This window comes from Panthera tigris, chromosome B2 (assembly GCF_018350195.1).
Source record: "Panthera tigris isolate Pti1 chromosome B2, P.tigris_Pti1_mat1.1, whole genome shotgun sequence".
Lineage (NCBI taxonomy): Eukaryota > Metazoa > Chordata > Mammalia > Carnivora > Felidae > Panthera > Panthera tigris.
This window is the reverse complement of record NC_056664.1, coordinates 97,929,329-97,954,754: the sequence shown is the minus strand read 5'-3', so window position 1 is coordinate 97,954,754 and position 25,426 is coordinate 97,929,329. Positions and strand designations below refer to the sequence as shown.

General features: G+C 40.8%; 1 protein-coding gene across 1 annotated transcript in view; it reads right to left on the bottom strand.

The window, feature by feature from the left end:
- The window catches only part of LOC102962797, a 178,914-nt gene that overhangs the window by 30,068 nt on the left and 123,420 nt on the right, over nt 1-25,426 (bottom strand). The window contains exons 33-37 of the mRNA XM_007078743.3: nt 23,097-23,192; nt 21,878-22,039; nt 10,006-10,235; nt 8,716-8,854; nt 7,148-7,268 (exon numbers count right to left, since the gene is read on the bottom strand). Of these exons, the coding sequence (XP_007078805.3) occupies nt 7,148-7,268; nt 8,716-8,854; nt 10,006-10,235; nt 21,878-22,039; nt 23,097-23,192 (748 nt within the window). The remainder of the gene's footprint in view (nt 1-7,147; nt 7,269-8,715; nt 8,855-10,005; nt 10,236-21,877; nt 22,040-23,096; nt 23,193-25,426) is intronic.

The window sequence follows — 25,426 nt, the reverse complement described above, 5'->3', positions numbered from 1 at the left end:
CAGTGGTAGCAACTTGATCTCTAAATATGTATATTGTTGTATCGTTTTGAGTTTTAACCAGGTGAATGTTTTAGCTGTTAAAAAAAATCAAACTTAAAAACAACAGGACGGTGCTGGAGCAGTGGAAATATGTCAACACTCCTTAACTTCCATATGGAAGAGCAAAAGCACATGTGTATGTTTAATTACGTTGGGTAGGGCCTACTTCCTTGTGCATGGCCCCAGGGGAGTCTTGAAACAAAGAGAAACCTATGGAGTCAGAGATAGAAGCCAAGCCCTGCCCCACTCCCTTTTCTGCTGTGGGGGTTCTGGCCATCAGCAAGAGTACACACAGGGCCACTCCCTGTCGCCAGCTGTTTCTAATTTCAGACGTGATTTCATACTCATACTTTCATTTTTCTGACAGGAGACTCGGTACGCACAAGAGGAAACATTCAGCACAGTCCTCTCAGAAATGTGGATATGACAGTGCAGGAGTACCTGGTATTTGCAATTACGTTGTTTACTGGGTGGTCCTGAGTTTGAAAATGGGGTTCCACGATTCTTCTACAATTGGCTACTTTCCATCACGAACATATAAATCTGACTTTGTTTTTCCTTTAGGACAATAAAGGTGATTAGACATAACACCATTGTCCTGGTACAGCTGAAGTGGAAAATCTAAAAAAAAGTTAATGTGCCTAGAAGTTCACACTTCTTAAGATGTTTAAGACTTTTGTACGTCTAAGCTTTGACAAAATGGAGTTCATGTATGCTTCAGAAATTTTTCAGACACAGAATTGGATACTTTTTCCAGGGTACTTGAGTGGTAGGTCTCTGGGTTATGGAAAAGCTTGGCAAGGGACCACATCTGCCACATATTTCTGGTTTGGGGACTGTCAGCTGGCAAATGCCCACAGAGCTGGTTTGGGTTTAGCTCTGGGGCTCAGCTGAAGGGGAAGTATTTTACCAGAGTGCTGGAAATCTTCCCACCGTGCTTCTTCCTCATGAGTTCAAGTTCAGACATACAAGTACATCTGTAGGCAGGCGTCAGGGGAAGCCAGGGAGAATAGAATTCATCCAAGAGAAGTAATTTCTGGCCAAGCGGAGTTGGTGGTCTCTAAATGTGTCTCATTTTCATTGTGTGTTGTGTTTGTGGCTTCTCTGAGATGAAGCAGTTTTTGACAGTAGCATGGAGGTGGGAAAGAGACAGCACACTGGGGGTCAAATTAGGGTTTTGTTCTTTCCTCTCATTCTGTGCCCAGGTCCTTTGGCTGGAGGAAACTTTGACTTCCTCCTCGCCAAACCACTTCCCCTCTCTCCCTCTATGAATGCTCCCCCCACCCCTATGCAGCCTCCTCCCTCTAGGAAGCGTATCTTGGTTTGGTAGCATTTCACTTCTCTAACACAACCACCGGCCTCTGTGCCTGAGTGGCTCCTGGGTCCTGAGCCAAGCAGAACTGAAACTTGAAGGCGCACAACTGCCAACCAAGGTTGTTCTCCTGACCACCAGGGTTCCCCCAGAAGGTGGGTAGGTTGAAACCTTATTGCTTTAAGCAATGTATTTTGTACTCCTGTGTTTCTCAAACTGCTCCCCAGAACGGTTGAGTTGATGATAGATATTCCCAAGGGGAGAAAAGGGTTCTGTGGTAAAATAAAGGTAAAGAACATTTCATACTCTCTCTCCTGGAGATTTACAGTGCACAGTAGGATAGTAAAGGCTCTGAGGTCTAGAGCAAAGAAATCTTTTTAGCATTATTTACCACAAGTTTCCCAAACTTCTTTGACAACAAATAAAACCTTTCCCCCACAACCCCTGCAAAACGTAGCAGAAATCCTCTTATCCAATCAAGACTAAGAGTTGGTTGATCAAAAGAAGTCTGATAAACCAGAGAATGCTTAAAAAATGACATGTAGTACCTTAAACATTCTATTTAACTTAAAAAACATAAATATACAAACATTTGCCAATTTTCTAATATAGAACTTAGGTCTTTCCTTTGTATGTGCCCACACATTGGAGTTCTGTACTATCTTTCTTCTATAAACCATAACACATAGTACATGGTCTACAATTCCTAGTGTGTGTTTTGTTGTTTTTGTTTGTTTGTTTACTTGTTTCTTTTTTTATGAAGAAAAAATAAAAAGACCATGAAAAATCCAAATGTGTCATTTTTTAAGGGCAGTTTTAAGTCCATAGAAAAATTGAGCAGATGGGTACAGAGAGTTCCCATATATTCCCTGCCCTCTTCACCTCCAACACACAGCCTCCCCAACTATCAACATCCCACACCAGTGTGGTATGTCTGTCATAACTGATGAGCATACACTAACATGTTATTATCACCCAAAGTCCATAGTTTACATTACAGTTCACAATCTTGGTGAAACTATGGGTTTGACAAATGTATAATTGGCATCTATCCACTATTATATTATCATAAAGAATAGTTTCACTGCCCTAAAATCCCCGTGTTCTGCCTGTTCATCTTTCTCTCCCCTCTAACCCTTTGGCAACCACTGATCTTTTTGCTATCTCCATGGTTCTGCCTTTTCTCGAATGTCATATGGTTGGAATCATGCAATGTGTAGCCTTTTCAGGTGGGCTTCTTTCACTTAGTAATGTGCATTTTTATCCTTGTCTTTTCATGATTTGATAGCTCATTTCTTTTTAGCATTAAATAATATTACATTGACTGGATGTACCACAGTTTATCCATTTCAACTTTTTTTTTTTAAGTGTATTTATTTATTTATTTAGAGAGAGAGAGACAGAGAGACAGAGCGAGAGAGAGAGAGAACAAGAAGGGGAGGGGCAGAGAGGAGAGATAGAATCCCAAATAGGCTCCATGCCATCAGTGCACAGCCTGATGCAGGGCTCGATAATGACCTGAACCAAGATCGGGAGTTGGACGCTTAACCAACTGCACCACCCAGGCACCCCTCAACTTGATTTTTATTGAGAAGATCTCTTTTTGTACTCCCATTTCATTGGTTTATATAATACTTAATTAAATTACCCACACACAATGACAAATAAAAGTGGCATAAACCGGTTTGAAGCAAACAATGATCAGTGAAGCTAGGTAAACACAGGCAATCTAAAGACTGTGATTAACGACTATTTTGCCGGCTTGTGTTACGAAGGGAATGGGAAGCTTCAGGCAGCCTGGGAGTCTGTTAGTGCAAAGTGCATGAGAGAACTCCTGCCCTAGAATGTTGGGGAACTTGTGTTCTAGGGCACACTGCTGGGAATGCTGGCCTCGGCCACCCTCTTTTAAGTGTTTGGATTGTGCTTCCCTTAAGCAAAACATTTTTGTCCGCTCACTGTTAACATATGTATATTTGTGTATTTCTAACTACCTACAACACTATCACTGGCTAATACTGTATAGTATGATGTACTCAGGGCCAGGCTCATTAACAATGAGAATGGAGCTCAGTCTACATTCCTAGAGTTTTCTTGACCTTTTGAAATTTTTTGTCTGACTTCTTATCAGATGTGGTTAACTTATCTTTTTTAACCTCATACTGTGGCTGAAGATAAGCATGTACCAGGATTAGAAATGTCTTTACTATTACTTTTTTCTTTTTTAAAAAGTTTTTTTTAATGTTTATTTTATTTTTGAGAGAGAGAGAGAGAGAGACAGAGTGTGAGTGGGGGAGGGGCAGAGAGAGAGGGAGACACAGAATCCGAAGCAGGCTCCAGGCTCTGAGCTGTCAGCACAGAGCCTGACGCAGGGCTCGAACTCACAAACCATGAGATCGTGACCTGAGCTGAAGTTGGACGCTTCACTGAGCCACCCAGGCACCCCTGTCTTTACTATTTCTTAGTGCTTGCTTGTGGATTGCCTCCAAGTGGTCACTTCAGGACACCTCAGTGTGTAGTGTGACATGTGACTTCTTACATATGAATTTAATCTACTTAGAAGTTTTAATGTTTTCTTCCCACACTCCTGGGATATACGCACTCCACTTTGGAAACTGCTGACCTTATAAATGTTCAGAGAAATTGAGAAAATCAATTAAAAATGACTTGAATGCTAAAATGCTAAATATGGAGAATAGCGGAGCCTTTTTGAATCAGTGGAACCCATCTCCATGCTAAGCCAAGCCCTGAGGCTGAATAAGATTGTCTGGAGCTGCTTTTTAAAGCTCCCAGGGGAGCACTAGTTCAGCTATCACAAACCAACACTGGACCAGGTGTGGCTGCTGCATTTTCGGATGCTCACTGACAAACTGGAAACCCATTCAGAAGCTCTAGAAGAAGACTAAGCTCCAAGACAAGGTGGCAAAGAGGGAAACGATTGAGAAGTATTAGAGGGCTAATTTCTGGCAGGCACAAACATAGACACCAGAGTTGTCCAACAGGGAAAGAGGAGACCCTGAGGGAAGGACAAGAGCCTGGCATGTCCCCTGGGTCTCAATAGTCTCCATTCCTAACTCCCTCTGTAGAAATCCCTAACCCCAAGGTAACCTTGACCTCAAAGGCGGCCTGTGTCCGAAGCCCCATCCACTATGGCTGCTTTTTGCCGCTGAGATGAGCAAAAAGCATCTCTTGGTGGAGATTCCAAGGTTTTATTGCCTTCTTCGAAGTTTCCTAGCCCACAGAGGTCTCAGGAAGACTACACTGAAGAACACCGGGCATACGGTGGGGACTCCATCACTTGCACTGAGGGAACTCACTACAGGAGGACACTCACATTGAGTCAGCAATAAGAAAATACCCTCACTATTGGCATTTACATGTACATGAGTACAGAATCTGAACAAGAGTTTACAATTGGCCCGTACACTCTAGCCAAAGTAAGTTTTGATAATATCTTTTTTTTTATTAATGTTTATTTATTTTTGAGACAGAGAGAGACAGAGCATGAACGGGGGAGGGTCAGAGAGAGAGGGAGACACAGAATCTGAAACAGGCTCCAGGCTCTGAGCCGTCAGCACAGAGCCCGACGCAGGGCTCGAACTCACGGACCGCGAGATCATGACCTGAGCTGAAGTCGGACACTTAATTGACTGAGCCACCCAGGCGCCCCTAAATTTTGATAATATCAATGTTAGCACCATTAAAAATAACTCTACCCCAGAGCAAAAGCATAAGAGACTCTTAAAAACTGAGAACAAACTGAGGGTTGATGGGGGGTGGGAGGGAGGTGGGGGTAGGTGATGGGCATTGAAGAGAGCATCTTTTGGGATGAGCACTGGGTGTTGTATGGAAACTAATTTGACAATAAATTTCATATAATAAAAAAAAAAAATAATAAATAAATAAATAAATAAATAAATAAAACTCTACCCCGCCCCTCTGCCTAACTCCCACCAGCTCCTTATGGAGGCTCTTTCCAAGCACAGCTGACAGCACCCTGCACAAGGCAGCACACAGAGCCACAAAGCAAAAAAGCTTTGTCCCTTGCCCCCCATCTGGGCGTCTCATTAAACCACAGCCTGAAACATGAAGATGGTTGCACCTGCTGTGCACTTGTGGATTTTCTCCCAAGACTCAGAGGGGAGTTGCCTGGAAGCAGCCATCACAGCACAATAACACGTGCTTTTTGTGTCTTGTTAAATGTTCTGTAAATGAAGATCAACCACACTCAGCTTTCTGGTGACATTCAGCTCTCTGGTGACACCCCTAGCCAAGAAGTGGCTTGCCTTCTCACTGCATAGCCTTCTGCCAAAGCCCTGTTTATAGAATTCAATTACTCGAAGCACTGATAAAATGACAATGTCTTAGGTGAGGACAGATGTTATTAATTAACATTATAATGTCTGTGGACTTTGTCTCAAGAAGAAAATCTAATTTAGTTTGCTAGTCAAACAACCCCTCCATGGTTCAAATGTTGTGAATTTTCCTACAGAATTAGTAGGAGTTAGGAGTAGACAGTTCAGACAGGACCAGCTACGTAATCTATGGCACGCTGTGCAAAATAAAAATGCAGGGCCTCTTTTCCAAAAAGCAGGGAAGAAAAGCACCATTATAGATACTAAAATATAGTGTTTTCTTTCTTCTGCAGCCTCTTTCTTGACCTGTCATGGTGTTTTTATTTGTTTTTAATGTTGTACTCCTTAGGCATGGGAATGCTTGTGACGAGAGTGAGACACTCACTCCGAGGAGTTCTACCCTGTGACTGGGAGCATGACTGCCTGTGTAGCTACTGAACTGAGGTTCTGTGCCCTGGCCAGGGGTGGAGAAGTTGAACCAGGCATCTTTCCTTCCCAGGGGCCCACTGTGGACAGGCAATCCCTAGGGTATTGTAACCTCTGTCCTGGGATATTGTACAAATCTTAGGATAGGCAATAGGCTTGCTCCCACCGAGTCACCCATTAGATGTACCATGATGTTGCCAGACTAGGGTCATTGAGATATTACTAGGTACACATATCCCCATCCTCCTCCTGCTCAGCAACCACCCCCCCCCCCACCCCCGGAGTGGAGGGCAGCAGCAATGGCCTGGTGGGGATGGTGAGGGGGAGATTAGGGGTGCCCAGGGTACTAGAGAGCAGACGAATAGGTAGCTGAGAGCCATTCGGCAAGGTGGGGAGGCAGTAAGAAGCAGGACTTCATGTAAAGCAAGGCTCCAAGTCTTGGTGCATTCTCCATTGACTCACTGGATTCCACTTACAAAACACAAACTCTTAGTCAAAATTAAGAGTTTCAAGATGGCAGCCATAGACTATTAAGCCCCAAGTACCCCTGAATCCTGTGTGAGTGTGCTGATCACATGTCCATGAAGTGACCCTGACTTTAGAGCTCAGATGAAAGGAAATAATTTTGATTACCTTCCCACCCCAAATACATGTGTTTGTAAGATTTTTACATTTATATGTTATATATATGTATAATACATACGTGAACTTAAATATATTACAAGTAAGAAAAGCTTATATGTTTTCCCCATTTCAACTTTATTTCAGTTATGAGTTAATCAACAGAGCTGAAACTGAACTTAACAAATGTTTTCTATTTAAAAGATTTTAAGTGGAAGGAAATATGTCAAAATGTTAATAGTTCTCTCTGGGCCAAGTTATTAAAAAGTAATTTTTATATCATTGTTTGGACATTGTAGTACCTCTTTACCATGAAAATGACACATGGATTGCTTTCATAATTAGGAAAAAACCAATAAATGCTATTTTGTAAAGTAATAAAATAAACATACTTTACCTGTAGGGAGAGTACCCTGGTCCTTGGACTTTTCTGATACAACCAGTGCTCTTTCTCTCTTAACTTTTCTTAATACTTCCTGGATCATATGAATTTCAAGATTTTCCAGAAGCTTCTGAAGCTAGAGTAAGAAGTTTGAGTCACTTTCTACACTCAGCTTATACTCTGAGCTCCCAAGTCACATTCCTGCAAAAGGGTCTGGGATTAGGTGCTGTCCCTTAGCTACTCTCTCCCGGGGAAGACGAAAGGGTTCCTTTCTTGGGTTTCTAAGTACTTCTGCAACCGTAGATATACCTCTTTGGGGATCAGCATCTTTTCCTGGTCCACATCCCCACTGATAAAACATAACCTTTTATTTATTTATTTTTATTATTTTATTTTATTTTTTTAAACCAAGTTCTGCTAAATTGCAAAGTGCTCAATGTCTGAGGTGACCTCATGTGTTTGGGGGTCTCTAAATGTGGCCAGGAATTTCATGAGCTGTTATTACAAGAGAAACCCCTGGGCCTGAAACTTGATTTAGATATCAAGAGGGATTTCATGAGAAGATTAAAATTCTAAACATGACCAATAGAAAATTTTCCCAATAATCATGAACTCTTACTTTATCCATTATGCTTGTTGGGCCCACATTTCTCCCTGTCAGAGGACCCCAGGTACTAGAGAGAACCAGGATTCAGAAGGGTAAGCAAGGGGATTCGGGACTGGGATGTGTGTATGTTGGAGGCGGGGGAGCTGAATTCTCCTTGGTGTTCAGGGGACGTGAATCTCTGCATTGACACTGAAACAGCTAGAGGTTTTGTTTGCCTGTGACAGTGAGCACAGCCACATTGGGTCTATGTCCTAGGACAAAGGTAAACAAACACTTGGGAAAAGAGCCTCTCACATAGATCATCTAGCATATACCAAATGGATTAGTGCATAAATTGCGTGGTCTTACTCTCAGAAAAAAAAAAAATCACAGGAGCTATTTTAAATACATTCCATTGCCATGGGTGTGTGTGGGGGGCAGATAATTGTGTGCCAGATTTTATGTTTTTTTTTTCAGTTTATTTATTTATTTTGAGAGAGACAGAGACAGTGCGAGTGGGGGAGGGGCAGAGAGAGAGTGAGAGAGAGAATCCTAAGCAGGCTCTGCCCTGTCAGAGCAGAGCCCCACGTTGGGCTTGAACTCATGAACTGTGAGATCATGATCTGAGTTGAGATCAAGAGTCAGATGCTCAACCAACTGAACCACGCAGGTACCCCTAGATTTTATGTTTAAGATGCTAGTGGTTATGTTCTCTATCACGGTCTTTTTTTGTGTGGTAGTCCACCTTAATTTGAGGAAAATCAAAATATGAAGATTCAGACTTACAAAATGGGAACATTAGGGGTAGTTATTTGCTTAATCAAAGCCCTACATACCTTTAGGTACTTAGTTCCTTCTGAGCCTGTTCAGTGATTTACACACCTACAATCTACACTTAATGTCTTAGAAAAAAAACCACTTGGGTGTATCTGTAGTATTACATGCTTATGCCATAAAGCAAATTTTCAAAGTCAAATTCAAAATGGCTCTTGCATACCTGTTGAATTTTTATTTCAATTTCTGAAGCTCCTTTAGGGGGAAGAATAGACTGACTACTTATTATGAGATCTTCAAATTCATCTTCTTTCCCCATCCGCCTAGCTATAGCTTTCATGCTGGGGTAGAGGATGTCAGTTCTATTAAAGAAGAGAGACCAAAATTAGTAAACAAACATATTTTTTCTCATTCATATTCTCTGACAATTATTTTCATTCATGTTCTGTCTCCTATCATCATGTATAAACCTCCCAACCCATTTTAGATACTCACATCGACATCTAAATTCACTATAGTTGTTGCACCCTTAGTCAATATTAAATCCTAGGCCTTTTCCCACTGGGCACATTTAATTTTTGTCTTCATTTAGTCTTCAAAATATTGACAAGTTTTGGGGCACCTGGGTGGCTCAGTCGGTTAAGCAGCCAACTCTTGATTTCAGCTCAGGTCAAGATCTCATGGTCTGTGAGTTCAAGCTCTGCATCAGGCTCTGCACTGACAGTGCAGAGCCTGCTTGGGATTCTCTCTTTTTCTCTCTCTCTCTCTCTCTGCCCCTCCCCCTACTTGTGCTATCTCTAAAAATGAATTAATAAACTTTAAAAAAAATTGATAAGTTTTCTCATTCCCTAGTTACCAGGAAAGCTGACTGTGATAATTCATAAAATAGACCACAAGGACTATGGCACCAAAGAGAATCTTCTTATGCCCAGTAAGGTCCAAGGATGGTAAATGCTTGTTTGATAACAGACACATGGAAGAGGCAACATATCTTTTCTGACAGCTAATTCATCCCAGCCAGAGCCTGAAGTGTGAAAACACCCTACCATCCCACAGACCTAAGATCTCATGTTGCACCATATTATACCTCTGGCTGTAGTGGGTGAAACTCTCAGAGACTCAGCACTTGGGTCTAATGGGGTAGAAAGTAGGGAAGAGTTCACAGCAGCAGCATCTCCCTACCCAGTGCTTGCTGGGATCCTATGAACTAAAAAAGCTTAGAATCTGCACCATGGGAACACTTGAGAAGCACAAGTTCCCAGGGACAGAACTCTGGGTAAATGATGTACAGTATTGCTTAGTGGAACCCAGCACTGTCCCTGAATTCAGTAGAACCCAGCTTTTCCTGTAAAGCACTTTTTATAGAGACATATTGCCCAGCTTCCTCTGAGCTCGGTGGGGCTGGGCATACCAGAATTCATGGACCAAATCTCTCCCTCAGAGCAAGGGGCAGGAATGTGCCAAGCCTCAGATTCCACTCGTCCACGAGAATTTCCACCTTAGCAACACTTGCCCGTAGAGTTCTGAGAACTGGTTGTGGAGGGAGACAGAACTGCCGTCCTGGCCTTGCAGTTTGAGCTGGCCCCAGTGGTCCTTCAGCACTTCCAGCTGCTTCCACAGCACCAGAAATGATCTCAGGAAAGCAAGAGACATCATCGTATTGCATGGGCCCCTCAGCAGCTCGGAGATCTTGGGGCTGCTTTGGAACTGACTTCTGAATCCTGGCACTCTGGACAAATCTGGCTGAAAGCATTATAGAAATTCTTCTTTATTGATCATAGGTCAATATGCGATGACATTTTACATGCAGCCCATGCAGAATGAACATTTTGGAGAAGGCCTATTCTCCCCAGGAGGAATGGTTTGCAGGCCTATAGCACATTTAAAGCTTAGAGAGAGTAAACATTCTTCCTAAATAGACAGTATACAGAAAAGAGGGAAATGTCTCCATTCCAGCTTCCTGCTTGGGTCTTGAACCACTCATTTTAAAAACTCTTTACTTGGGTACTAACATTTTATCTGCCTTTGAAAAACGGAGCCTTTCATGTTCAGCCTCTGCATTCTGGAAAGTGCCCTTCAACACACTTGAGATTTAATTCCCCATCACGGTGGAGCTGTAATAAAACCTTAAATTAGGGGTTTTAGTCATTTTGTGGGTGAAGAAATGGAAACTTAAATTTACCTTATCTCCTATTCCTTCTCTCATCCTTTAAAAGTCCACATGTCTCTTAATTTGAATTTATTATTCACTAGGCAATTATACTTTAGGATTATTTGTTCATTTATTCATTGGTGCTTTCCTTAAGTGTTTATTGAGGGACTGCTATGAGCCCTGGAGGATTAGAGGGAACAAGGTTTACAGGTCCCCTCTCCGGCAGCCAGCGGTGTGAGGTCCAGGGTCACCCAGAGAGTGACAGACAAAATGGGGACCTGTGTCCAGGAACCTCAGCCTGATGACAGTGTCTCAGTCACAGGAAAAGGAATATTCCTTTGCAGAAAAGGTGGCAAACCTGGATCATAATGTTATGACAAGAAGGGCCTCAGAGAACATTCAGGTAACAGCACCTCAGATGCTCAAGTTTCTTGGCTCAGAACTGGAAGAACCACCACCCAGTGTAACTGGATCCCAGATCAGTACTAGTAACATATCTAAAGAAAGGCATGGCTGCCAGAAAGAGGCTTGGTCAGGGGCAGAGTTGGCCAGCCAGACCCAGGGGACAGCCAGCAGCTCCTGCACACAGCTGACAACCCCTCAAGTGACCTACCTACTCAACAGCAAGCTAACCCAGGCACTTTCAGATTTGCTTTATCCTCAGAAAATTTTCACCAAATGACATCTTATGCAGTGGCCAAAAATATTCAACAGACCAAGGCTGAACATGGTGACTGGGAGGGGGCAGCGTAGAGGCCATGTAATTGGCCCCCTCTGCTCAAAAAGCCCAAGGATGCTCCTTTTAAAGGGCTTGTGTGCAGTTTCACCCAAAGACCCAGTTAAAAAATGCCAGTTTAAAAAGCGCCTAGACTATATGTGAAGGCGATTTATTTGCTGATCTAAAAGCATCTGCTGGAGAAGCAGGGGCAGTTGGACTTTCCCCAGAGATGAAGGATGCCACTGGCAGATGCCAATATTTCACCCTCCACCTATCCTGCTAGCACAGGTGGGTGAACTCAGATGCAAAATCCTCTCCACCACCACCTTGCTAAGACAAGCGGGGCGATGGACTGTGGCACTATCCCCTTGGCCTTGCTGAAGCCAGAGCAGGCATCAGTGCCAACACTTCCCTGCTCCCCAGCTGGGGCAGGCAAGAGCAAGCAGTAGCAGCAGTCTCCCACTCCCGAACTAAAGCTGGTTGGTGAGCACAGGTGGTTGCAACACTCCCCCACTCACTGGTTGGGGCTGGCAACTGTGAGCAGTCCTGGCATTTTTCTGCTCTGAGCCTAAAGCCAGAATATGCACCCAGACAAGGCACTCTCCTGCTGCATTCCTAAAACCCCTGGGCACATGCAGTCAAGACCCTTTCCTGCTGCCTTTCTAAGCTGGAGAGTGTGCTCCACCCCCTACACTCTCTAGTTGCTTAGTTAAGCCAGTGGATATGTGCAATCCATACAGAGGATGCTCCTTGACTGCCTGGCCCTCACGGCCAAGGGGGCTGACATTCCTGAGCTCCAAGGGAATATAAGAATCAGAAAGACAGTACTTGGCAGGCCACCACTCCAGGGCACTTCAGACAGCCAACTGAGACACAACCTTGCCTTCCTGTGACAAAAGCCCATTTACTTATCCTGGGGCTTCAGGCTGAGGAACAGGCTTCAAGTTTTCCATACATCTAGAGGCTACAGAAGTGCTCCCAGGGAACATAAGCAGGAAGACACCATCCTTGTGCACCCCCTTCACCTTGATACAGCTCAATAAGACCTCACAGAAAGGAGTTTATATACTCGTCTAGAGTCCCACATTTTGCAACTGTCACCCAAGGACACCTTCAGATCTTTTGGTTTGGAGGCAGCAGGGATTATGACTGTGGCCCCACAAGACTATATTTTGCATATTTTAAAAGCTGCTACCTGAGGGTCTGACTTTCGATTAGCCTGAAACTTGGTGCTAAATGAAATTCCTCCCCTTAGAACACTGACAGGCTCTGGTACATCTCGACCATAAGGACATTATCAATAATAAATCAAGTTGATCCAACAATCACAAAGTCGCAAGAAACAACCAAGAGCTAGGGCAAGGTTGAATGAGAACTTTCATCAACTGCACAAGAGCATGCCAAGGCTGAGAGAGGTAACTGTCTGGCCTAATATATAGAAACAAACACAGAGAGTCAAGCAAAGTGAGGAAACAGAAAAATATGTTCCAAACGAAAGAATAGGATAAAACCTCAGAAAGAGGTCATAATGCTATGGAGATAAGGATTCTATCTGATAAAGATTCAGGGTAATGGATGCTTACCAAACTTGGGAGAGGAATGGATTTACATAGTAAGGACTTCAACAAAGAAATAGAAAATATAATAGTATGAAACAGGAGTCCATAGAGCTGAAGAATATAATAACTGAAAAATACACTAGAGGGGTTAAACACCAGACTGGATGAAGCAGATGAACAGGTCAGCAAGCTGGAATACAAAGTAATGAAATTCACCCAGACAGAGCTGCAAAAGGGAAAAGGAATTTTAAAAAATGAAGATAGCTTAAGAGACCTATGAGACAACATCGAGCAGAATAACATTTGCATTATAGAGGTCCTAGAAAGAGAAAAGAAAGAGAAATGGGCAGAAAACTTATTTGAAGACATAATGACTGAAAACTTCCCTAACCTAGGGAAGGAAACAGATATCTAGGTTCAGGAATACCAGAGAGTTCCAAATAAGATGAACTCATTTTAATTAAAGTGTCAAAACTTAAAGAGAGAATCTTAAAAGCAGCAAGAGAAAAATTATTATTTACAAGAGAAACACCATAAGGCTATCAGCAGATTTCTCAGCAGAAACGTTGCAGGCCAGAAGAAAGTGGCATGATATATTCAAAGTACTGAAAGGCAAAAACTTCCAACCAAGAATACTCTACCTAATGGTTATCATTCAGAATTGAAGAAGAGAGAATTTTTCAGGCAAAAGCTAAAGGAGTTCATCATTCCTAAACTGGCCTTACAAGGAATGTTAAATGGACTTCTTCAAGCAGAAAAGAGATGTCACTAATTAATAACAAATATACATACAAAAGTAAAAATATCACTGGAAAAGGTGAATGTATAGTAAAGATAATGAGTTAATCACTTATAAAGCTACTATGGAGGTTAAAAGACAAAAGTAAAAAAAAAAATAAAAAAAATAAAAGACAAAAGTAAAATTAACTAAAACTACAATGATTAGTTAAGAGATACATAAAATAAAAATATGCAAAATATGATATCAAAAACATAAAATGTGAAGGGGTGTGGTAATAAAAACATAGAGTTTAGAACATGTTCAAATTTAAGTTGCTATCAACTTAAAATTGATAGTTATATACATAGGATGATATATGCAAGCCTCAAAATAACTGTGTAGCAAAAACTCATATTAACTACATAAAAGAAGATGGCAAAGGAAACTAAACATAACACTGAAGAAAGTCATCAAACCAGAAGGGAAGAAAGAAAGAAAAAAAGGAAGGAACAGAAAGGAACTACAAAAACAGCCACTCAACAAGTAACAAAATGGCAATAAGTACATACCATCAATAATTAAAATAAATGTAAATAGGCTAAATTCTCTAATAAAAAAACATACAGTGGTTGAATAGACAGAAAATCAAGGCATATTTATATACTACCTATAAGAGACTCACTTCATAAGTAAGGACACACACTGACTGAAAGTGAAGGGATGGAAAAAGGTTATTCCATGCAAATGGAGATGAAAAAAAAAAAAAAGCTGGTGTAGCTTTAAACAAAATAGACTTTAAAGCAAAGACTATAATAAAGGAAAAGCATTTCTAAATATATATTCATCCAATGTAAAGCACCAAAAATATAAAATAAATATTAAGAGACCTAAAGGGAGAAATTGACAGCAGTACAATAATGGTAGGGGACTTTGACATCCCACTTACATCAATTGATAGATCATTCAGACAGAAAAATCAATAAGGATACATTGGTCTTAAGTGATAGAAAGAAAGCCCAAGTTAGTAAAAGGAAGAAATAATAAAAATCAGAGCAGAAATAAATGAAATCAAGACTAAAAAGATAATTTTAAAAATCAATAAAATAAAGAGGTGGTTCTTTGAAAAGATAAACAAAATTGACAAACCCTTAGCTAGACTCACCAAGAAAAAAAAGAGAGGGCTTAAAGAAATAAAATCAGAAATAAAAATCAGAAGTTACAACTGATACCACAGACATACGAAGTATCATAGAGACAATTATTAACAATTATACACAAATAAATTGTACAACCTAGAAGAAATAGACAAGTGCCTACAAATTTACAATCTTCAAAAACTGAATCATAAAAAAAACAAAAAACAAAAAAATCAAAATAGACCAATTACCAGTAAGGAGATTAAATCAGTAATCAAAAACCTCCAAACAAAGAAAAGTCCAAGACCAGACAGCTGGTGAATACTTCCAAACATTCAAAGAAGATTTAATATCTATCCTTCTCAAACACTTCTAAAATATTAAAGAGGAGGGAATGTTTCCAAACACATTTTATGAGGCCAGCATTACCTGATACCAAAAACAGACAAGGACATCACCCCTTCCAAAAATCATTACAGGCCAATATCCCTGATTAACACAGATACAAAAATCCTCAACAAAATATTATCAAACCAAATTAAACAATACATTAAAAGGATCATACACCATGATCAAATGGGATTTATTTCAGGAATGCAAGCATGGTTCAACATCCACAAATCAATCAACATGATACACCACATTAATAAAATGGAGATAAAAATCATGATCATCTCAACAGACGCAGAAAAAATATTTGAAAAAACTCTCATCCATTTATGATAAAACTCTCCACAAAGTAGGTAGAGAGGAAATGCTTGTCAATGTAATAAAGGCCATATATGACAAACCCCTAGCTAATATACTCAATGGTGAGAAGATGAAAGTTTTTCCTTTAATATCAGGAACAAGACAAGGATGCCCACCTTCCCCACTTTTATTCATTATAGCATTAGAAGTCCTAGCCAGAGCAATTAGGCAAGAAAAAAAAGAAATAAAGGCATACAAGTTGGAAAAGAAGAAGTAAAACTATCACTGTTTGCAGATGACATGATACTATATGTTGAAAACCCTAAAGATTCCACAAAAGAACATTGGAATAAATGAATCTAGTGAAGTTTCAGGGTACCAAATTAATATACAAAAATCTGTTCCATTTTTATACATTAATAACAAACTATCAGAATGAGAAATTGAGATTACAATTACACCAAAAAGAATACTGAAGAATAAACCTAACTGAGGAGGTGAAAGACCTGTACACTGAAAACTATAAGTTGTTGTTAAAAGAAATTCAGGAAGACACTGATAAGTGGAAAGATATTCCATGCTCATAGATTAGAAGAATTAGTATTGTTAAAATATTCATACTACACAAAGCAATCTACAGATTCATGCAATCTCTATCAAAATTCCAATGGCATTTTTCACAGAACTAGAACAAATAATTCTAAAATTTATATGGAACCACAAAGGACCCCCAAATAACCAAAGTAATCTTGTAGTTGTTTTTTTTTTTTTTTTTGAGAGAGAGAGAGAGTAGGGGAAAGGACAGATGGGGGTAGAGAGAGAGAGAGAGAGAGAGAATCTTAAGAAGGCTCCATACCCAGCATAGAGCCCAATTCAGGGCTCAATCTCACGACCGTGAAATCATGACCTGAGCTGGAATCAAGAGTCAGAGCCTTCACCTGCTGAGCCACCTAAGCACCCTAAGACCAAAACAATCTTGAGAAAAACAAAGCTAGAGGAGGTATCATGCTCCTTGATTTCAAACTACACTACAAAGCTGTAATAATCAAATAGCATGGTATTGGCATAAATATAAACACATAGGTCAATGGAACAGAACAGAGAGCCCCAAAATAAATCCATGTATATATGATCAATTAATTTGTGACAAAGTAGGTAAGAATATAGAATGGGGAAAGGACTGTCTCTTCAATAAATGGTATTGGGAAAACTGGACAACTGCATGTGAAAATTAAAACAGACCACTATCTCGCACCATATAAAAAATAAACTCAAAATGTATGAAAGACTTGAATATAAGACCTGAAACTTAAAACTCCTAGAAGAAAACATAGGCAGTAAGATCCTTAACATTGGTCTTAGTAAGGGGCATCTGGGTGGCTCAGTCAGTTAAGGTTCTGACTTCGGCTCAGGTCATGAACTGACTGTTCATGGGTTCAAGCCCCACATCGGGCTCTATGCTGACAGTGCAGAGTCTGAAGCCTGTTTCAGATTCTGTGTCTCCCTCTCTCTCTGTCCCTTCCCTGCTTGCACTGTCTCTCTCTCTCAAAAATAAATAAAGGTTTAAAAAAAAAACCCAAAACATTGGTCTTAGTGATATTTTTTGGATCTAACTCCAAAGGCAAGAGAAAAAGCAAGGTAAATAAAAGTAAAAGTAAACAGGTGGGGAAAAAACGTAAACAAGTGGACTACATCAAACTAAAAAGCTACTGCACAGTGAAGGAAGCCATAATAAAACAAAAATGTAATCTACTGAATGGGAAAAAAATATTTACAAATCACATACATAATAGGAGTTAATAGCCAAAATACATGAAGAAGTAATACAGCTTAATAATAAAAAAAAAAAACAAACAAAAATCATGTTAAAAATTGGTCAGAGGATCTGAATAGGTGTTTTTCCAAAGAAAACATACAGATGGCCAATAGGCATATGAAAAAATGCTTAACATCACTAAGCACCAGAGAAATGCAAATAAAAACCAGAATGAAATATCACTGTACACCTGTCAGAATAACTATTATCAAAAAGACAAAAAAATAACAAGTATTGGCAAGGATATGGTAAAAAGAGAACGCTTGTGCATAGTTGGTGGAAATGTAAACTGGTGCAGCCACTATGGAAAAGAGTATGGAGGTTCCTCTTAAAAATAGAATTGCCATATGATCCAGCAATTCTACTACTGGGTATCTACCTGAAGAAAATGAAAACACTAATTTGAAAAGATATATTCATCTCATGTTCACTGTACCATTATTTACAATAGGCAAGGTACAGAGAAACAACCTAAGTGTTCATTGATGGATGACCAGATAAAGAAGATGTGGTTACACACACACATAGAAATATTACTCAGCCATAAAAAGGAATCAAATCTTGCCATTTGTGACAATATGGATGGATCTTGAGGGTATAATGTTAAGTGAAATAAGTCAGAGACAAATGCTGCATGCTTTGATTTATATGTGGAATCTAAAAAACAAAACAAAACCAAGACTCATAGAGACAGCGAACAGATTGGTGGTTGCCAGAGGAGAGGAGGTTTGGGGGACTAAATGAGTAAAGGGGATCAAGAAATGCAAACTTCCAGTCATAAAATTAAAAAAAAAATCATGGGGATATAATGTCTAGTATGGGGAATACAGTCAATAATATTGTATTAACTTTGTATGGTGACAGATGGTAACTAGACTTATTGTGATGATCATTGCAATGCATACACCAGACACTAATATAGTATTGTATGTCAGTTACATCTCAATTTAAAAAGGCATTATAAATAAAAAATACACAAAAAACCTCCAACTTGCCTCTGAGGAACCCAGGGCTCCTGGAACCACAGTTTTAAAGGCCCATGACTTCCATTTTAGAGACTGAGGTCTAAGAGATCACAGCACGGGTTGCACAGCGGGGCCAGGAGACCCAGGGTCCTATCTCACAGGCAGTATATATTCCATTGCCTCCTGTTATCTATGAATATTAAATACTCTTAAATAAAATAAATCATATCATTAAACTAGTTAAAATAAACCATAACTTTAAAGCAAACTTCCCTTGTTAATATATTCATATTAAGAGAAGTCTTCTCTTCCTAAGTGTTTTAAAGGATGGAAGAAGGAACAGGAGACAAGGTAAAGAACAAAGGTGGGGGACAGTGGGGGTGTCAGGGAAGGATGGCAATCCATCAAAAACAGGACTAAGAAATAGTCAACAGAGGGCCCAAAGGCCCAACATGCTTCTTGATCTTGGTACTACTTGGTGCCAATGCTTGCTTTGCAAATGCTCCATCTGAGTGAAACATCTAATTCTGTTGTGGAATTTAGATGGCACATCTAAACACTCTTCCTTTTCCACGAATTTTCCTGAAGTAGACTGGTGACTCAATTGTAGCCAGTAAGACACAAGGAAAATCTATTACAAGGTTATTAGAAGGCTCTGGAGAGGATTTTCTTGGTAAAAAGATAAAGCCCTTTAGGAGAAAGCTTTTTTTGCTCCTGATTTCATCTTACATGGATGAAGGAGACATTTTGCTGACATACCCATAATGGCAGAGTGGGAGCATAAACCAACCTGAGTGACTGCACCAACCCAAACTGCCTCATTAAGAGGCAAGTCTAAGGACTTGCTTTGCAAGATTAATACCTTTTGCTAATTTAATTCATGGCTAGTAGGACAACCTGTTACTTATAGCAGGTGCACCCTAATTGGCACAAGAGGGCATCACCTCAAAGGTGGAAAATCAGAAAAAGCTTCGGAAAGAGTGACGTGGAAGTTGAAACCTGAAGGATAAGTAGGAATTAATCAGATGATGACATAGAGAGGTAGGAGAAGGAACTTTTCCACCAGAGGGGTTAGCTTGCACAAAGTTACTGAGGAAAGAAAGCACGGTACATTTGATAAAATGAAAGAAGTTGAGGGTAGAAATATCAGCAGGAGCTAGGTAGTAAAGGGCTGGTTAAGGCATTTGGATCCTATTCTAAGGACATATGGAGGACACTGAAGGGCTGTAAGAGGGAAGGGACATAACCAGGTTTGCATTTTAAAATATTACTCTGGTAAGGGGTGCCTGGGTGCCTCAGTCGGTTAAGCGTCAGACTCTTGATTTCGGCTCAAGTCATGATCCCATGGTTTGTGAGTTCAAGCCCCACATCAGGCTCCACACTGTCAGTGCAGAGCCTGCTTGGCATTATCTCTCCTTTTCTCTCTGCCCTTCCCCACTTTCTGTCTCTTTCTCTCAGAATAAAAATAAACTTAAAAAATAAAATTAAAATAAAATAAAATAAAATAAAATAATCCTGGTGAATGGCTGGAAGAAGGCAAGAGTGAATATAAGAATCTAATTAGAGGTTATGCACATAGCCTAATAGTAGGAGATGATGCTGATTCGGGGGTGGTGATGGAAGATGGGGAATAGGAGACAAACTTGAGAGATATTAAAATAACAGGATAGTAAAACTCAGTGTCTGATTATGGGGTTTGATAGAGAGAAGTCAAAGATGAGCATCCAGATTTTTTGGCTTGGGCAGTTGGGCAGGTGGTGGTTAACTGAGAGGGAATATGGAAAGAGGAGCAAGTTTTGGGCTGTGAAACAAGCTCACCTGGGGACACAGTGTCTCTGGGATGGAACAAGGAAGTTGAATGCATGAATCTGACAGGACTGAGATTCGGACAAGACAGGTAGATGGTCATTGCATGAGTTATAGCCAGGAAAGTCATCAGCAGATGAGCGTGCCTAGGGAGTGGCTGTGGAGTGGAACAACGTAGCAGATAAGAGTAGAAGGAAGCTCCAGGGCAGACTGTCAAGTTGGAATGTGGGTTTCCTGCCTCAATAGGCATGTGACTTCGGGCACATCATTTAACCTTTCTGAGCTTCAGTATTAAATGAGAATAATTAAAGCATCTATTTCATGGAATTACTGGGAAGATTAAAGAAGCTAGTAATTACTAAAGCATTCTGAAAAGATCTCAGTCATAGCCAACAGTAGTATTAATAGCATTCAGGGGAAACTTCTTGATTAGACACAGAAGGCACAGGGCCAGGGCCCACAGAATGTTTTAATTTCTTTCTTATATTTTTAAATTTTATATAGAGAGAGTGTAAGTGAGGGAGAAGGGCAGAGGGGGAGAGAGAGAGAGAGAGGGAGAGAGAGAGAGAGAGGGAGAGAGAGAGAGAGAGAGGGAGAGAGAGAGAGAGAGAGAGAGAGAGAGAGAATCCTAAGCAGGCTTCACGCTGGGCATGCAGCTTGATGTGGGGCTCAATCCCACGAACCTGGGATCATGACCTGAGCCGAAATCAAGAGTTGGATGTTCAACCAACTGAGCTAACCAGACACCCCTTAATTTCTTTTAAAATCAGAGGAAAAGGATACTGAGGCTGAATAAAGTGTTTTAATATATGATATTAATTTTTGTATATTAACACAGTTGTAAACTATAACTTTTAATGCTTTCTTATGGAGGAAAGGGCCTACAAAGACAGAAGTGGCTAGTGTTGTGGAAGTCAAAATGCAGCCCTGCTGGTGGTAGTAGCAGGACAGAACCCGAAAAAACAGTACTTTGAGGACTGGCAGAGGAAGAAGGGAGGCAGGAGGCAGGAGAGAGTCTATGGGGAAGTCTGAGAAGGCATGGCTACCGATGCCAGAGGAAAAGGAGGAAGGGAGCTGTGCTTTGGAAGCCAGCAGCAGGGAGGCTGCAAGAAGGATACACTGTGTCAAATGCTGACAAGGGTCAGGTTGGAGGGGCACTGAAAAGCATCCAGGGGATTTAGTGACAAGGACCATGGTGCTTTTGATGAGGGTGGTCTCAGTGGTGACAAAGCACAGTTTCTGAGGAGTGGGTTGAAGGTGAGGAAATGGAGATGGCTGCTGCAGACATCTCTCAGAAAGTTGGGCTCTCAAAAGGAGGCTCTTTAAATGGGAGCACCAGCTAGCTCACCCTGTGTCCAGACAAGTCTCTGTCTGGTTCCCACATATGTGCAGAATTGGTTCCAGTTATGACACCAAGTGGGCCAGGGGCTCTTGCTGCCTTAGAGCTCCAGGGATAAGTCCAGAGGAGGGAGTGCTCACCTAGGAGTCCATAAGGCTAGCTGAGTAACGAAGATGAGAGCCCGGGGTGCAGATGTTCACCCAGGGACTCTGTCCTACCCCTCCAGTCCTCCCAACTCCAGTCCTAAATGTGTATGACTCACAAGGAAACCCAGCCAGTTGGATTATTTGTCCCGTTTGATTTCAATGGACCTCTTACAACCTTTGTTCTGTTTTTAAAACGAAAAGAAATGAATCCGCTGCTCCCATGTGGCATTAGCCCAGTCTTGGGACGCACTGGAAGAGGCTGTCAGACAAAGGGGGAGGAAGGTCCTTCAGTACACTACAGCACTGGCCAATTAGGAAGACTGCTCACCAAGAGTACCTGTGTGTTTTTGTCCAGTGTGTCTTGCTGGGGGGATCCTCCATGATCCTCCATGATCATATGATAGTTGCTCAGAAGCACATCTTCCAAAAGCAGCTGCATGCCCACCAGCTCTCCATGAGCCACCTTCAGATCATGGTCACTCAGCCTACAGAGGCACAGCTAAAAACAAAACAAAACAAAGAACAAAATGAAACAAAACACCCATCTTGAAGATTTCTATGTATCCCTTATACATGATTTGGGGGGAGAAAACTAGGAATAATTGTGTTTACAAACCCCGCCCTCTCCACTATTAGAAAAATCTGTAAAAATCAGAGTAACATTTCTAGCCGAAAGTCCTCCTTGAACATATCAGACTTTTGGCCTTGTATGGAAGTCCATTTCCCAGCACTTTACAGTGAGTGGTATTTGTATATGGTGAATGCATAGTGTGATATCAATTTTCTTTTGAAAGTACAGATAGAGACACATGTATGCATAGGGAAAGTACTAGAAAAAATAAACCAAAATGTGAACGGTGATTGTCTCCTACTGGGGGAAATATGATTTATTTCTTTTAACCATTCTTACTATGTTACTTTAAAACACCCAAACCTTTTTAATTTTGAGCCTATACAGAAGTAAACAGTAGAGTTCCCACCACCCAGCCCTAAGAACCATCAGCCTGTGGCCAATCCTGCCCCTATCTTCATCACTCTCCACTTCTGTATTATTTCGGAGCAAATTTATGATTGATTTTCATGTTTAATACTTTTCCATATTTTCTATTTTTAAAAATGAAAACACAATATTTGCTTAGGTAATCAGGGAGGAAACACATAATTGAAAGAAATTCTCCTTATGAATCCTGCTTAAAGAGTTCTCTTCCTACCACCATTCACAGGCAGACCGGGAGTTACAGACCCCTGAGCTTCCAGCCTGGGTGTTTCTCTAAGAGGTGCAGAGAGTGACTGAAGATGGCTGGTCACTCTCCCAGGTCATTACTGGTCATGAGAATTGCAGCTGAGTCTACAACCAAGGCCCATACCAGCTGAGACCATGATTCTCTTCTGTCATAAGAAAACATGACTCACCTGGTAGCATTGGATTTACAGCTTCATAATCAAACATCCTGCTTATCTCATAAATTATTCACCATTGACCTATGGACCCAATGAAACCTGCTTTGCAGTCTGCATTCAGTTCTTTCTGCCATGAGTGGGAAGAACTAGCCTACCTGCATATTATACTCTAGGGTATCTGGGCTGCTACCCATAACTGGAAACAGTCCTCCATCTTCTAGAAATGCTCTCCAAGGGAATAGCACAGATGCCTAAAAGAACCAAATGAGAAACATGATAATGTTGTACTGTTGTCCACAAATAATAAATATCTTATATGAACAGGATTTCTGTGTCTGTACTCCAAAACAATGTGGGATGATTTATTTATTATATAGACATAGTTACTGGGGCACCTAAGTGGCTCCGTTGGTCAAGTGTCTGACTCTTGATTCTGGTTCAGGTCATGGTCTCATGGTTCATGAGATCAAGCCCCACATTGGGCTCTGTGCTGACTGAGCGGAGCCTACTTGGGATTCTCTCTCTCCCTCTCTCTCTCTGCCCCTCTCCTGCTGGTGTGTTCTCTCTCTCTCTCAAAATAAATAAATAAACATTAAAAAAAAGAAGTAGTTCTGGATAGAAAGTCTCTGATGATGTAGAGGAGAGAGTAATATTCTTTTTTTTTTTTTTATTCCCCAAATCTGGATAAACAGAAGGGTACTTAATTAAGACTTCAGTGTAACTAGTCAGCACCAGTGTTTGGAAGTTCCAGAATACCATAATAATAACGGGACACAGTTACAATCAACAAAAGTAAACTTATTCAAATGTTCTAGACATAAGGAACGTTAAAATGTTTTCCTTCATCACCATTGTGTTCCAATTCTAGGTAACAATTCAAAGCCAATGCCACAATGTTAATATGTGGGCCTCTGTCTTCTCCATATCACTGTCCAACAGTCAAGGCATCCCCTACTAGTTGTGGCATCACATGCAGGCCTGGACATAGTGGACCTATCCATCTGACTCCATTCTACATTTGCAGACTTGGTACTGGCTTCAGACAATTCCTAGAATTGGAATTGATTCAGGTAGCCAGAAGCCAGGACACTTCCATCTACCTAATCCCAGGCAACATCTAAAGGCAGTAGGAACAGGACTAATGGTCATGGTCAATCTTGTATTCCAGGACTAAATGAGGGTCAAGGTTTGGGCCAAGAGTCATTGCCTTGTTGCTAGGGAAGGTAAAATGGTAGGACTTACATGGGGTTGGTGTTGGCATTACTTGGCTTAGCTTTGTAACATAAAAAAATTACATTGGAGGTTTTGGAGTCAGAAGACTTGGGTTTGTAAGGTGGTTTTATTTTATTTATTTTATTTTATTTTATTTTATTTTATTTTATTTTATTTTATTTTAATACATATATTTTTTAATGTTTTTTTTTTTTTTCAGAGAGAGAGAGAGACAGAGACAGAGACAGAGTGTGAGTAGGGGAGGGACAGAGAGAGAGGGAGACACAGAAACCAAAGCAGGCTCCAGACTCTGAGCTGTCAGCACAGAGCCCGACTTGGAGCTTGAACTCACAGACTGTGAGGTCATGACCTGAGCCAAAGTTGGACACTTAACCCACTAAGCCACCTAGGCGCCCCATGAGATGGCTTTAAATATAGGTGGTCTATAACTTCTTCGATACTTTTCCCTTAAAACGTGGAGTTTAATTCTTCTCCCCTTGAGTGTGGGCTAAAATTAGTGACTCACTTCTAATGAATAAAATATGGCAAAAATTATGGGATGTCACTTATGAAATTAGGTAATAAAAAGACTGTGACTTCCACCTTGGGTTTTGTTTCTTGTTCTCTTTTGAATTGTTTGCTCTGGAGGAATCCATCTGCCATGCTGTGAAGAAGCCCTGTGGAAAAGCCCACATGAATAAGCTTGAAAGTGGATCTTCTGATGCCTCCCGAAAGCCCATGAGTGGGCTTGGAAACAGATTCTCCTCCAGTAGACCCTTGAGATGAGTACAGCCTGGGCCAATACCCTGATAGTAGACTGGCGAGAGATCTTGAGCCAGAATTACATAGTAAACTGCTCCCAGATTCCTGAGCCTCAGAAACTGTATGAGATGATGAATATGTATTGTTTTAATCTGCTAAATTTTGGGGTCATTTTTTATGCAGCCAGAGATAAGTAATACAGTTTGTGATCTAGTGCTGTCATGAATGCCCAGCAGTCTGATCTCTGACCTGCCAGAACCTTACAGTCTTTAGTTGTAGAGGGTGGGTAATATTGTTGGTACCTAGGGAAAATAATAATTGCCAGGATTACATATGATAATACCTGCTGTAACCAGGGCTATTAAAAACTGAGCGGCTGACCTAATTTTTGTATTGTAATTGCTATTATTATTTATTAAATGGAAAAGATCAACTGTTGGTTTTGCTACCAGCTGGGAGCAGATAAGGTATTGCCCCCATTTGCTTGTTAAGCAGTTTGGAGGCAAAGACT